The sequence below is a fragment of the Pipistrellus kuhlii genome, unplaced genomic scaffold (assembly GCF_014108245.1).
Source record: "Pipistrellus kuhlii isolate mPipKuh1 unplaced genomic scaffold, mPipKuh1.p scaffold_m20_p_1, whole genome shotgun sequence".
NCBI lineage: Eukaryota > Metazoa > Chordata > Mammalia > Chiroptera > Vespertilionidae > Pipistrellus > Pipistrellus kuhlii.
In genome coordinates this window covers 144,432,843-144,448,625 of record NW_023425404.1, presented here as the reverse complement: position 1 = coordinate 144,448,625, position 15,783 = coordinate 144,432,843, and the positions used below count along the sequence as shown (strand labels likewise).

Below are 15,783 nucleotides of genomic sequence, written 5' to 3'. Positions count from 1 at the left end.
TCTTCTCTTTTTGTTGAGAATTAGTGTCATAGTATAATATTAAGGTATATCTTGAATTCCTGTTTTCATTTGCCTTAGTGAGCGCCAAACCTCTGATTATTATTTTATTGTTATTATAAACTATTGTTGAATGGTGTAGCTATTGTTTCATATTGTTTCTCATTTGAGAATCTCATAAAATTATTTCTCTGTAGTCAATTTATTAGTTTTTATAGGTTCAAAACACAGACTCTGAAGTTTAATTACTAGAAACCTAGTAACAATTATGACCTCAGATTAGGTATTATTTACTAAGGCAGAAAGCCACAAGTCATTATTTTCATACAAGGTTAAAACTAGACCTAGCATCATTGTATACAAGAGTCTGTTAACTGAAAACAGTAATAGTTCCTTCATGTCTTTTGTCCGGAGGAACTTAGATTCATGGTTCTGGTGTGTTCTACACCACAATTGATTTCTCCCTTCAAACTTACAATTTAAGAAAATGATCACCATCTATAATTATTTTTAAAATTACATAAGTGTAGTCAAGAGGTATTTTTTTTTTTAAATTACTACGTGTTGTTAGTGTTTGGCCTCAAACTTCTTATCTTTTTTAGAGATATCTAAAGTTTACATTGTTAAAATCATCATGTATCATTTATTATTGTTTATTGCTTTTTTTCTCTAGGTCTAAAATCTAAAAGCATTAACGATCTGGTAAAGGATATAGTTAAAGAACAATTTAAAGTTTTCCAAAATGGCATGGAAGAGACTATAGCACAGCTCTTCAAGACTGTATCAAAACTCTCAAAGGACCTTGAAGACACCAAACACATAATTCAGCAAGTTAATGAATCTGTGGTTTCAATAGAAGTCCAGCAAAAGTCTGTTTTAATGCAGGAAAATAGACCCGCTTTGACTGATATAATAGATCTGAAAAATCGCATTGTGAATATGAGGCAAGAAATGACTTTTACATATGCGAAGCCTATTAAAGATCTAGAAGCAAGGCAGACTCATTTAGAAAGAGCTCTAGAACAGGAACACTCAAGGAACATTCTGTATTATGAATCCTTCAATAAGACCCTTTCTAACATGAAGGAAGTTCAGAAACATCTTCTGTCAATGGAACAAGTATCACATGAGAAGAATGTTCCAGCTGCAGAATCCGTTAGCAATAATGTCACTGAGTACCTGTCCACTCTACATGAGAATATAAAGAAGCAAGGTTTGATGATGCTGCAAATGTTTGATGATTTGCACACCCAAGACAGCAAGATTAACAATCTCACCATCACTTTGGAAATGAAGAAAGGATTTGTCAAGAGTGAATGGGAAGATGTGTTATCCAAGTGTAGAAGTGATTTTAAATTTCAAATTAAGGATGCAGAAGAGAATATACAAGTTATAAACCAAACATTGGCTGAGGTAATCTTTCCCATGGACAAAAAAATGGATGAAATGAATGAGCAGCTAAATGATTTGACTTTTGATATGCAGATCCTTCAACCCTTGCTTGAGAAGGGACCATCACTTGGAGAGACACTAACATTTGAACAACCAAAAGAAGCAAAAGCTACAAGGAAGAAAGTGGAAAACCTGATTAGGGCTGTCAATAGTCTAAATATTCTAATCAAAGAACTTACAAAACGACACAATTTACTTAGAAATGAAGTACAGAGTCGTAGTGATACCTTAGACAGACGTATCAATGAACATGCCTTAGAAATGGAAGATGGCCTAAATAAGACAATGACTATTATAAATAATGCCATTGATTTCGTTCAAGACAACTATATGTTAAAAGAGGCCGTGAGTACAATAAAGTGTAATCCCAAGTTCCATGATAAATGTAGCCAAAATATGGAAACTATTTTGGCATTCATTCCTCAATTCCAACACTTGAATGATTCTATTCAGATTTTGATCAATGACAATCAGAGATATAACTTTGTTTTGCAAGTTGCCAAGGCCCTTGCAGATATTCCTAAAGATGAAAAACTAAGTCAGTTCAACTTCCAAAATATTTATCAAGTGGTCAATAAAACCACTTCCCAACTGATAAAATACCAGGAAAACATGAATCATTTGGAGGAAAAAGTACTCTCAGCCACAAATATTTCCATAAATTTTGAAACTCGTTTGCAGGACATTGAGTCTAAAGTAACTAAATTGCTCATACCTTATTATATTTTACTAAAAAAAGGCAATGTGGCCACAAATGAGAGAGACCAGGCTCTTCAATTGCAGGTATTAAATTCTAGATTTAAGGCACTGGAAGCAAAATCCATTCATCTTTCAATTAACTTCTCTTTACTTAACAAAACTCTCTATGAAGCTTTAGCAATGTATCATAATGCTTCTGCACGTATATCAAAACTAAATGCTACCATACCTCACTGGATAAATGATTCCCTACCAGATATTCAACTTCTTCAGAAAGGTCTTACCGAATTTGTAGAGTCAATAATTGAAATAAAAACTCAAATTGCTCTATCAAATTTAACTTGGCATATAAACCAGTCATTGTCTAGTGGTCTTGCTAATGTTTTCAAGTCTCAGAAGCAAGTAAAATTATCACTGAAGAAAAATAATGCGCTTAAGAAACCAGCAGTGAATGTTAGCACTGTCCTGATCGGCCGAACCCAAAGAAACACAGACAACATTCTATCTCCTGGTAAGTTATCATTGAAAAACCACTTTCAATCTCTCTTTCTATTCAAAGGTTACTTAGTAGATCTGTATGGTTTAGGAACACCATAAGATATAAAAGGCGGTTGCAAAAGAAGAAAAAAAAGGTAGTTGCTGGAACTTGGATAAATAGTTATGTAATTCTAAGATCATTGAAGTATTATTTGAATCTTATCCTACCCTATGTAAATTAGGCTTCATTACAAGATAAGTGCTCAGACTGTGTGTGTGTGTGTGTGTGTGTGTGTGTGTATATATATATATATATATATATATATATATATATATATATATATTGTATATATATAGTCTACATGTTTCATAACTTTCTTCTGATAAGACACCTGTAAAATAATCAAATTTGCTCCTGTAGAACATTTTTCTTCGAACATGTAATTAAAGAAAGCTGTTAACCATGAGTTCCTTGTTGAGTAAGACAAGAATATGTCTTATTCATTTTGGCATTATCTGGCAAAATGTCTGTTATATAACTGGAACTCTGTTGATTGAATGAATATATAAGTAAGCAGGAATTTCATTTCTGTAGATCACAGAAGGCCATGGATGTCCCACTAAGTATCTTTAGTTTATTCATGCTGCCATGAGAAAATACCATAGACTAGGTGATTTATAAACAAAATATAATTATTTCTCACAGTTTTGGAGTCTATAAAGTCCAAGACCAAAATGCCAGCCTGGTTGCATTCTAGAGAGGGCCTTCTTTTTGGTTCACAGCTGGTGACTTCTCACTGTATTCTCACATGGTAAAAACAGTGAGGGACGTCTGTGGGGTCTCTTTTATAAGAACTCTAATCCAAAAAACACCAATTCAAAAGAATATGCACCCCTGTGTTCATAGCAGCATTATTTACAATAGCCAAGTGCCCCTCAGTAGAGGAGTGGAGTAAAAAAGCTGTGGTACATTTACACAATAAAATACTACACAGAGTTAAAAAAGAAGGAAATCTTCCCTTTTACAACAGCATGGATAGACCTGTACTAGGAGATTATTACACAAAGTTAAATAAGCCAGTGAGAGAAATACAAATGCCATATAATCTCACTTACATGTGGAATCTAATGAACAGAACAAACTGATGAGCAAAATAGAAACAGAGGTATGGATACAAGAAGCAGACTGACAGCTACCAGAGGAAATGAGGATGGGAGGACTGGATGAAAGAAGAAAGAAGAGATTAAAGAACAGATATGCAAAACCCATAGGCACAGGCAATAGTCTGGTGATAGCCAGAGGAAATGAGGGTCAGGGGCTGGGCAGAGGTTTACAAAGAGGGGGAAATGGGACATATACAATAGTGTCCATATTAAAAATAAGTAAATAAATAAAAATAAGGAATAGCAGTAACTAGTAAAAAGAACTATTAAAACAAAGTAAAAACAAGAATTTAATCCCATTCGTGAGGTCTTCACCCTAATGACCTAATAGAGGCATGCATACATGAGCATCTCCCAAAGGCCTCAGCTCCAAACATAAACTTCGAGGTTTAAGATTTCAACATATTAATTTTTTTTTGGGGGGGGGGCACTCAGATCACAGCACTTACAAGGCATTTAGACAAAGTGATCTTTGAAAATGTGGTGCAGAAGCTTGGGTGTGATAAGAATGGTCTCAGAAGCATGAAGCTAGCAGTAGTAGTGTGTAGCCTGACTGCAAAACAGGAAATACTAGCTAGCACATTACTGGCAAGAGCAATAAGAGACAGATCAAAGGAAGAGGTAGTGGAACAGTGGTGAGGAATGTTGTGAAAGTAAAATCAACAGAAACAGAAGAGGGACAGTAGAAACATTAATGTTCTGAGGCTCAACCAATGATGATTCTGGTCCTAGTTGTTCCTGTAAGTTTCTGTAGATCCTTAAGTCGGTTCAATTCTCCGAAGAAACTGTGTTTCTTCCTTTCAAGTGATAAGAGTGCAGTAGATGTTTTATTGAGCTTATTGGTAGAAATATGTTGCAGACTGCATCATTGTAAAACATGTGAGCTGTTCACGGCTTGAATGCTGGGCACTTGGGGAAGGAGAGAGCTAGAATATTTTAAGGTCTTGAATTTGGGAAATGAGAGAGCAGCAGTACCATTAACAGATGTTTATAAACACTGAAGAAGGGCCATACTTTTGGGAAGAAAGAGAAATTCATGCAATGCCTATAAACAAATAGTCTCTCTGATGAAAGAAGTGTTTTAGGAATATGTTTGGCATGTGAGTAATATTAAATAATCTTTCCATAGTGAAAAGAAGAGCTACTGATTCCTACTAAAGAAAATGGCAGTGTTCCCCTCATAAACAGGATGGGGCAAAAGTAGGTTTATAGTTGTGAGTATGCGAAATACAGAATTCTTTCTTGTATTACTATTTATTATTGTATTATTTTTCCATGTCAACAACTACAAACCTACTTTTGCCTCCACCATGTATATCTGTTGTTAAATTATATACTCAATTGGGTAAATTTTGTTGCCTTTTAATTACAAAGGGTGATCTTTATCATAACGTAAGATGACTCTAATCTCTGAAAGCTTTTATAATAATATTAAAAATCACAAAAAATACAAAGTTGAATTGTCTCTTGACTATTTAAATTATTGTATTTTTTTATGTTCCCTTTAAATTAATCTGACCCAGGAGAACTAATCTTGTGCAGTGGAATCAGAACAAATGATTTAGATGTATATGCTTCTAGGAGAAAGGTAGTACTTCAATATTCAGATGTTCTATAATAATGCTTTTAGGAAAAGTAATGAGCTGTTCTTTTTTTATACTATTTTAATCCTTGCTCTTCCTGTGATTACTGCAAATGAGTTTCATTTAAGCTCTATAGAATATACAATCATATACCAGGCAAACTGCATCATTTCCCCCCTCAACTAAAAAATACATGGATCTATGCAGTATGTATAAAATTTTGAATATTAATTCAAAATTAATGGAGTTTAAAAGTTTAATAGGGCATAAGAACCTGTAGACTTTTATAGTGTAAAGAATGCATCTTAGGTGCTTATAATTTTGGGGCTTAATAAACTAATAATTAGCCTAGCTCTGATTCTTTTTTGCGATGATGCCCTGATAAAATTACTTCCTGACCTTGGCTTGTAGTTAATAATTAATGAACAGTTCTTTATTTTTATTTCAGTAAAGATAACAACAGCAACAAAAAACAGTGTTAGGACAATAAGGATATATTGACTCACTTTAATGCTTTGGGTAGATAGTCACTGTATGTAGGACCAGCAACGTAATTTTAAGTGGGTACAAATCTATTCATGCTCATTAAGCCAGCCCTGTTTCCATGGGCTATAACACTGGTGGCATTCATTAGACAGCTGAGTAGGTAAAGTCTGTTCACAGAGATTAAACCAATGAACTCAGGCTAAGTTCTCCTACAAGAATAAATAAATTGCAAAACCAACTACTGCCTTTGATACCCTATTTAATACCAGAGTGGACCACACTGATACTCTGGATAAATTTGGCTGTATTTTCTTTAACTTTTGCTATTATATTATAAATGCCATGCAGCTACATTGCACCCCTATATAACTAACACCACAAGATAATTGATTATTATCATAAATTTCACAATAATATTATTCAGATTATAGCCGAGTATGTGCAATTTGTAGGAAGAAAAATCATAGAAACATATTTTTAAAAGGCAAAACATGTTTAACCTTAATTTTAATACCTAATTTATTTTGAAGCCTAGTAATAGTATAATAACATAATATTTGATACTACTTAGTACTTAGTATATCCCAGGCACTGTATAGATTATATTCTACACATCACTTCATTTAATAATACCTATGAGCTAACTAACATTATTCTTACTTGAAGATGAGTAAACTAACCCTCCGATGGGTGACTTAAAGTTGTCTAAGGTCATGCAGCTACGAAGTAGGTGATTGAGCCTGACTCCTGCTTTGTTGGACTCAGGGCTCAGTCCTCAACCTCTGTTCTCAAAGAGATTGTGGAGCATATTCACCTGCCTTTCTCTTCCTTTTGCTTCTGTTGGGCGCATCGTATCTGTTCAAGAGTGGAACCACATCTGAATATTCCATACAGTGAGAGTTGATGTTCCCAGAGAATTTTTTCTCTAGAGCACATGTGTCAAACACAAGGCCCGCGGGCCAAATCCGTCCCGCCAGGCCTTGCAATGTGGCCCGCACCGCGCTGTCATCACTGCACTCCGCTGCGTTTCCATCACAATGACAGTTTATAACTGTTCAGTAAACCATTCGGCCCGCAATTTAGGCTGGATTTTAGATTTTGGCCCCTTCTCTGATTGAGTTCGACACCCCTACTCTAGAGGATCCAAATATGGCCCCTTGTTTCTGCACTGACCAGGCAGAATTAAAGGTGCTACTTCTCAGTTTGACTTTTCTATGGTTTGACCAGTAGGCAATTGTCATTGCAAGTCATCACCAATTATTCACAGAAAGGCAAAATTTAGAGTGTTTATCCCTATCACTTCCATTTGAGCCACTCCTACATTCAAGATATGCTAATTATGATCTTCCTAAGACAATGACGATAAGCTGTTCCGGTTGGTTCTCTAAATATTGGATTTTTTTCTAAACAATATTCCAATAGACACCAAGAGGGTTTTAATTAATCTTTGAAAATTTGTTTGTATAGCAATTGGCAGACCTGTCCCTGCAGAGAAGGTTTGGCTGCTTGCCTTCCAAGGGGAGCTGAATCCTATTGTTATATAACATCAGCAGTGTCATTGCTGAGGATATCAGGCTCCTGCTGGGAGACCATTGACTTTTTTATTTTAACCATTTCCCCTAAGTATATCTTCTCTTCTAAGGAAGATTACATTCTATAAAATATTTGGTCATATACAAAATGTAACTTTTAAAATTATAATTGCTGTCAATTTAAGCAATTTAAGAGAGAAAAATAAGTGCCTAGTGAATATTTGTTTTATGTGACTTTGAAATCATTTCTAATTTCTGTGACTCTGCATAAAGGCAGTTGGGATGACTAAAGAGCACTGATTTTGGAACCAGAAAACCTAAGTTCAAGTCCTGCCTGGCAACATATTTATTTGTAATAAATAATGATAGCCTCCCTCACTAATCTGTTGGAAACTCTGTTCTGCTCTAAGTAGGGATCAGTTACCTGCCTTCTGCAAAGTTATTGTTTAAATGAAGAAATAAAAATTATGATCTTGCCCCAGCCAGTTTGGCTCAGTGGATAGCCATCAGTCTGTGGACTGAAGGGTCATGGGTTTGATTCTGGTCAAGGTCACATCCCCAAGTTGTGGGCTCAATTTCTGGTGGGGGGAGGGGGTGTGCAGGAGGCAGCCAATCAATGATTCACTCTCATCATTCATGTATCTATCTCTCTCTCCCCACCCTCTCCCTTCCTCTCTAAAATCAATAAAAATATATATTTTTAATTATGATCTTGATGGTAAAGTGGAACTAAACAATAAAATATAAATTAAGTGTTAATTAAAATAAATAATAATTAAAATTAAAATAATATATTAAAATGTTACATATGACATTTACACTATCTACACTAATAAAAGAGTAAGATGCAAATTGACCATACCTTGGCGATGCCCACCAACCAATCATGAGTAAGCAAATTAATCCAACAAAGATGGTGGTCTAATTTGCATATACAGCCACCAAGTGGCTGGGGGCAGTGTGGGACGCATCTCCCCAGCCACCCCAGCTGCTCCAGGCTTCTGGGCAGCATGGGAAGGGGAAAGGCGGCTTCTGGCCAGAGGGAAAAGGCAGCTCTGGCTGGAGCAAAGACAGTGCTGGCAGCCAGGGGAAGGAAGGCCCATTCTTGTATGAATCTTTGTGCATTGGGCCTCTAATATTGTGTATAATAAATGAAAATAATAATGAAGTAGAAGATATCAATACAATGTGCCCCTTCGTTTTATTTATCAGAAACCTATGGAAGAAATTCTGAATGAGTATTGAGTGATACTGAGTGGATAGAGTGGTAAATTCAACACAGTCTCTCTTCTCAGTGGAGCTCATACATTAAGCAAGTAATTATAATAAGAATGGCAAATGTTAGCAAAGGCAGAGTGATTTGAAAATGTAGGGAGCTCTCCAATCATTTCAAATTTAACATGAACATTTATGAAATATGGAAGTAAGATTAATAAAAGAGTGCAATTTGAGCACATATGAGGGTTCAGAAAGCAAAAGCCTGAACAAATTGATACTACTGAAACATTCTAAGACAATGGCAATGTTCAGAGCAGGGGAATACATTTTGAAAGATTATACTACTTGCACAAGAGAGTAGAATGTTGAGTTGGCAGAACTGTTCTACAAGTTGTACTGATCTGCATTAAGGAAAATAAATGGACTGGGAAGAGTTGAAGAGGGTTGAATTCTGAGTTGGAGAAGTTGTGGAAAGTGTGCTTGAAATGAGTCAGGTCTCTTGAAAACCATGCCAGTGACATCATGCCTCATATAAGCTACAAACCCAGGCAGTGTCAAAAACACTAACTCATGTCTCCTCTTAAAGTTCACACAGTCCTGGAGACTGAGAAATCCTTTATCATTATTTTGTCTTTGGTTTCTAATTTTATAGAGATCATATTAGGTAGATATATTGAAAGAAGTTAGTTTCAGTCATTTTTCTCCAGATAATCTAATAATTTTGATTATTCTATTGATATAAAATGCATAACATATAAAATATGTGTAATTTTAGAATACTTGTAAAATTATAATATGAATCATCATTTTTAGTGTTTTGATGTTTGAAGAAACATCATGAAATTTATAGATAGCTAAAAAATTGTTGCTTTTTTGCTTAAAGTAGGCAGTTGAAATGGCTATTAAAACTCATTCTAAACCAAGATTCCACAAATAATATTGAAATTGCACAATAAATATTGATTGGAGGTTTTAAAAAACCCTGTAATTTTTGAGAAACTGTGAAGAAGGGATAAGGTATTGGATATGACTGATGTAATTATCTAGTTAATCTTTTATTACTTTGTTTATTCAACTTCAGGAAGACATTTAACGCTTCTGTATGTAAGGTGCTGTGCTATTCAGGAGGAACATAAAGTTTAAGAAATAAAAGACCTGAGCCCTGACCTCGCAAATGCTCACACTAGAGCAAAAAAATGAAATGTGCACCCTGAACATTAAAGAAAAGGCAATGGCCCTGGTCCTGGAGAATCACAGAGAATTCATAGCAATGCAGATTTCTTGGTTTCTGAAATGGATCCCTGGTTCATGGGCAGGGTCAAGTCTACAGGTGACAGTGGCATTTTCCCTTCTGGGAAAATAAGAATTACAGCACTAATCAGGTTACATAAATAATTCAGTATTCCCTCAACTCTACTTCACAGTGGATTCATTTCCAGTGAAATACATTAATTGAATACTATCCTGTGAGTTGATCACTGTGATAGATTTATGTGAAAACAGACAAAGCCAGTGCTTTGACATAAAGAATTCATATTTCTATAGATAATGGAGAGTCATTAAAGATTTTTAAAGCCAGCAAATTGAATGGTTTTATTTTATTTTATTTTATTTTATTTTATTTATTTTATAATATATTTTATTGACTTTTTACAGAGAGGAAAGAAGAGGGATTAGAGAGCTATTGAATAGAAACATTAATGAGAGAGATACATCGACCAGCTGCCTCCTGCACACCCCCCACCAGGGGTGTGCCCGCAACCAATGTACATGCCCTTGACCGGAATCGAACCTGGGACCCTTGAGTCCGCAGACCGAAGCTCTACACTGTGCCAAACCGGTTTCGGCTGGACTTGATTTTAGAATGATAACCAACAGCAAATGGAAGGGTTTAATAACCTATTGACATGGTTGCAGAAGTCTAGGCTGGTTTAAAATATTTGTTAAAATACGTTACACATGTACTATTTTTTATATGTATCTTTGTTGGGAAAATAGTTTATGGGGTATTTCAAAGAATATACCAAAATAATTTAAATGAATTTCTAATTGCATAAATAATATATATTTTCTTTGCTAAAAACTTTTAGTCATACAATTCACATTTTATGTGAAATTTAATTATTTAACTATGAAGCAGAATCTATATAAAGTATTTATAGATCACACTTCTTGAGAAAGAGAAAAAAATGTTAAACAAGGCAAATAACCCTAAATTTAAAAATTGTTGAAATGAGTAGACTGTAAAGTGTTTACACTGTTGCCACAAGGTGGTGCCCTGGTGATAACTGTGGCCAGTAATAGCTGTTTTTCCCACCTTTTCTCTGCATTTACATAATTATAGTATTATGTTTATAACCATATTCAGAATTTGAGGCTTTCTAAATAAGTGCAACTCTAATAGTGAACTGATGGTCTTCAGTAAATCAAGTGTGTTGAGGAATTTGCCTCATTCTTTAATTGCTGTCTAATATTTCTTAGTGAAAAGATGTAATTCGTTTAACAAGTCCCACATCATTGGTCATTTAGGTGTGTTACAATTGTTCACTAATGCAAATGATGGCATAAAGAACATTCTTGAGCAATTATCTTTGTATACCTAGGAAGTGTGTCTAGAGTATATATTTTACCAGAAGAAATTTCTGATTCAAAGCCAATTAACCTTTTAAATTCTAATAAATATGGTCCCAATTGTCCTGTTCAAAGGTTCTAATAATTTAAGCTCTAGCCAGCATTCTGTAAAAATGCTCAATTTCTCTCATTTCACCATGATGGAATGTTTTCTGTCTTTTTAAATATTGCCAAGTGTTATAAAAATAGTGATGGTGGTATCATTTCTTCATTAATACTAAGGTTGAATAGCTTTTAGAATTTTTCGTGAGCTTTCATGTTTTTGTTCAGTGATTTGTTCAGATCATTTGCCCAGTTTTTCCCTTTTTTTAAGGGGTTGCATTTTTTTTCATTGTTCAGAACTTTTCATATGCTATGGATATTAGTCATTAGATTGTTGTGTCTGTTATTTTGTTTTTTCTTAATCTGCCACTTATCTTTGAATTTTGATAATGGTGGCTTTTATTGCAAATGAGTTTTAATACTTTTTGTGGTCAAACTTAAAGATTTTTCTGTACAGCTTCTGGTTTTTGTTTTGTTTGGCTTTGAAAGAGTTTTCCAAAATTTAAATTCTCTAAATAGATATTTCTTTTATTTAACAGTAATAGCATTATATGAGGTGTTTTTTTTTAACATATAGTATTTTTGAACATGTGGAATTTACGTTTTTATGGATATCCAAATATCTGCACACAGTGTATTGAATAGACATTTTGCTTCTCCGATGACTTGAAATATTACCTTTATCATGTCCCAGTTCCAAACACATGCGATTCTGTGGGCCAGCTATTCTATACTGTTCTACAGCTGACCAAATATTCATAGTTCCACACAAATAAACTCAATGGATCGCAGAATTATTCCCACTTCCAAGAAGCAGGAAAGAGAGCTTTTGGAAGAGTGAAGGGATTTGTATGAAGTCCTGTGACTGTACCAGTGGCGGCTGGACCTGGGAACCCATTTTTCTTATTTCTTAGTCATCAATATATTTTTTTTTTTTCTGGTTCTGCTGCAAATGATGGCTTGAAGCCAACAGGAAGTAGGTTGCATTTACCCTCTTTTATGTGGACTCCTTTTCAGTAGCAGAAGAAGCGTGCAGTAGGTCCCCATGCCAGAACGGGGGCACGTGCATAAACGGGAGGACCAGCTTCATCTGCGCCTGCAGGCACCCCTTCACTGGTCGCAACTGCACCGTCAAGCAGGTGGACGAGAACGCGTTAGCTCCAGGTAAGACAGCGCCCACCCGGTGGGTTCATTCAGGGTCTCCTGCAAAAACACTTTTAGAGACGTTTACGAAGGAACACTTTAGCCTGCTTCAGTTGGCCTCATTTGCAGATTAATTCCGTTTACTTCGGAAACCTACTGAATACTGCACATGATTTATAAGTGGAAATGTCTTTTTTTTTGTCAGATAAATTCATATTGGTGTACACTTGTTGAAATTTTCGATATTGGTATAATAGAGGCAACTTTTTTTCCACCTCGTTGTGCATCTTAAAAGAAAATTTCTATCTCCTAAAACAAGTTGTTAAACAGTACACGGCCATGTAAATGAAACTTTCATAAGCACTTATCACTACAGCATATCTTTCGTGAAGGTCTAGCTAATAGTGCCTTTTGATGAGGTTAGGACTGATAGCACATGCTCAAAAGTATTAAGCAGCCCTAACTGGTTTAGCTCAGTGGATAGAGCGTCGGCCTGCAGACTGAAGGGTCTCAGGTTTGATTCCAATCAAGGGCATGCACCCTGGTTGCGGTCACATCCCCAGTAATGTTGTATAGGAGACAGCTGATCAATGATTCCCTTTCATCGATGTTTCTGACTCTCTATCCCTCTCTCCTCCTCTCTGTAAAAAATCAATAAACTATATATTTTTAAAAAATGTACTGAGTAGGCTGGGATCGGTTTGGCTCAGTGGATAGAGCGTCGGCTTGGAGACTGAAGGGTCCTGGGTTCAATTCTGGTCAAGGGCATGTACCTTGGTTGCAGGCATATCCCCAGTAGGGGGTGTTCAAGAAGCAGCTGATCAATGACTCTCTCTCATCCATGTTTCTAACTCTCTATCTCTCTCCCTTCCTCTCTGTATAAAATCAATAAAATATATTTTTTTAAAAATTTTTAAAAATGTACTGAGTAGAATAAGATACGTTTTCTGTCTATTTACCTTTGTAACGATCGGTTGCTATAAATTTACTTGAAGAATATGCCATTTCTGATTTCTTTTTACATTTAAAATGCATTCTCTTTGATGAGAGAGGAAAAAAAACAACAACCCACTTCAAAGCAGGCTTTTAATACGCTGCATAGTGAAGAGTACATTTTTTAAGTCTATTTTTAAATCTCAGCCTTTGTTAGTACATTTGGCATTAATTACATAGAAAATTCCTTTTGTCTACTTCTCTATCGTGAAATGACTTCATTTGGTTTTCGTTTAGCCTCTAGAAACTGTTTGACAAGGTGCTGGAAAAATTGTTTCTGCCTCATGTCAGCTTCAAGGCCTTCAAGGGGCCTTAAAACATTCTGGCATACCATAATAATCACTGAGTGCTTTGAATTCCTTTATTCCTGGAGAGATCAAAGCAATATGCAAATTAATCTTTGAGGCATTTTTATGAGGGAGGTAGAATGTTATTATCATTCCAGTTCTGTCCTGATCTGAAGGGGGAAACTGAGGCTCAGAGATTGTGCTTTCTGATAACTCAGCCAAGAGAAGAGGCAGACATCCAGACACCTGTTTCCCCCCCGCCCCGTCCCTCCCTTTACCCTTGTTAAATACAACGAATGACCTTTTACTTCTGCTAGTCCCTGTTTGTAACTGAGACAAATGATAAAGATATGAGGTAGAAACATAAAAATTAACTCTTTCCATTTATTTCCCTTTACAGATTTTTCCAAAGGTTCTTACAGATACGCACCGATGGTGGCATTTTTTGCATCTCATACATATGGAATGACTACACCTGGCCCTATTCTGTTTAATAATTTGGAGGTCAATTATGGATCTTCATATACTCCAAGAACTGGGAAATTCAGAATTCCGTATCTAGGGGTCTATGTTTTTAAGTATACCATTGAGTCATTTAGTGCTCATCTCTCTGGATTCTTGGTGGTGGATGGGAGAGACAAGCTTACATTTGAATCTGAAAATATTAACAGTGACGTACATTGTGATAGGGTTTTGACTGGGGATGCCTTGTTAGAGTTAAATTACGGGCAGGAAGTGTGGCTGCGACTTGTAAAAGGAACAATTCCAGCCAAATTTCCTCCAGCGACTACCTTTAGTGGTTACTTGCTATACCGTACATAAACTAGCCTGAAAGGCAGACTCTCGCCCCGACTGAGAAGCAGCCAGTGTTTTTATTTACATTTGCAAACACAACTGCTTTTCTAGTTTTCCCATTAACATGAAAATCAGCTTCTTTTTTTAATCTAAGACTGTTTGTTTATTTCACAAATTATTTGAATATATTTTTTAGATAACCTAAATATGAAGGGGTTCTTGCTCCTAAAGAGATTTAGTATAACAGAAAATAAAGTGCATGTATTAGCATAACTATGTTTTTTCTCATGTGAAGTCATTTCAATGTCAAGTAATAGAAGATGGTAATCACTCAATATTATCTGTCACAGTAGTCTTTCCAAAAAAAAAAAAAAAGCCAAAAACATTAACTGTGTTATTCTCTGCATATATCAATATAAATTCAAATAAATCGAATTGAAAATTGGGAAAAAAAAGATTGAGAAGTGTTTCTTTTTAATTTTGATATTTACTATTTACTGTTGAGTTGATCAATCTTATATATTAAAATTTTCATTTGTAATCAAAATTAAGCAAGTTGAATTTGACCTTTGAAATATGTTTAACTGTTCTCTTTCTATAATTAGAGTATCCTATATAATAAAAGCCTAGGTGGCGTTACACGCAACATGAAACAATAACAGCCTAGGCCACCATCACGTCTTCACACGATGGCCACCACAAGATGGCTGGCAGGGGAGGGCAATTGGAGGTGAACAGGCCAGCAGGGAAGAGCAGTTGTGGGCATCAAGCCAGCAGGAGAGGGCAGTTGGAGGCAACCAGGTTGGCAGGGGAGGGCAGTTGTGGACTATTAGGCTGGCATGGGAGCAGTGAGGGGGTGATCAGGCTGGCAGGCAGGCAAATGTTCAGGAGTCAGCAGTCCTGGATTGTGAGAGGGATGTCCAACTGCTGGTTTAGACCCGATGCCACATGGATCAAGCCTGAAACAGCAATTGGACATCCCCCAAAGGGTCCCAGATTGGAGAGGGTACAGGGCGGGCTGAGTGACAACCCTTATCCCCATGCATGAATTTCATCCACCAGGGCACTAGTAAAGTAATAACTGACAACTATTTGAACATTTACACCCAAGCCTAAGCATATGTAAGTGGATCTTTTACTTGTCTCCACTATACAATCCCTACAGGGGGGAAAAAGACCTTTCTCTTAGAGTATCCTTCTGCAGCAGCACATTCAGACCTACCAGGAACTTTACCTATACAGGGTACAAAATACTCAGATGTAATGCTATGATTTATGGGATGT

General features: G+C 35.9%; 1 protein-coding gene across 2 annotated transcripts in view; it reads left to right on the top strand.

Moving 5' to 3' along the window:
* Positions 1–14,947, top strand: part of MMRN1 (multimerin 1) — a 46,763-nt gene extending 31,816 nt beyond the window's left edge. Inside the window, exons 5-7 of one of the 2 annotated variants that reach the window (XM_045570774.1) lie at positions 671–2,659; positions 12,299–12,445; positions 14,105–14,947. In XM_045570774.1, the coding sequence (XP_045426730.1) occupies positions 671–2,659; positions 12,299–12,445; positions 14,105–14,526 (2,558 nt within the window). In that variant the 3' untranslated portion in view covers positions 14,527–14,947. The remainder of the gene's footprint in view (positions 1–670; positions 2,660–12,298; positions 12,446–14,104) is intronic. The other variant, XM_036411422.2, reaches the window with a different exon arrangement.
* The last annotated feature ends 836 nt before the right edge of the window (positions 14,948–15,783 follow it).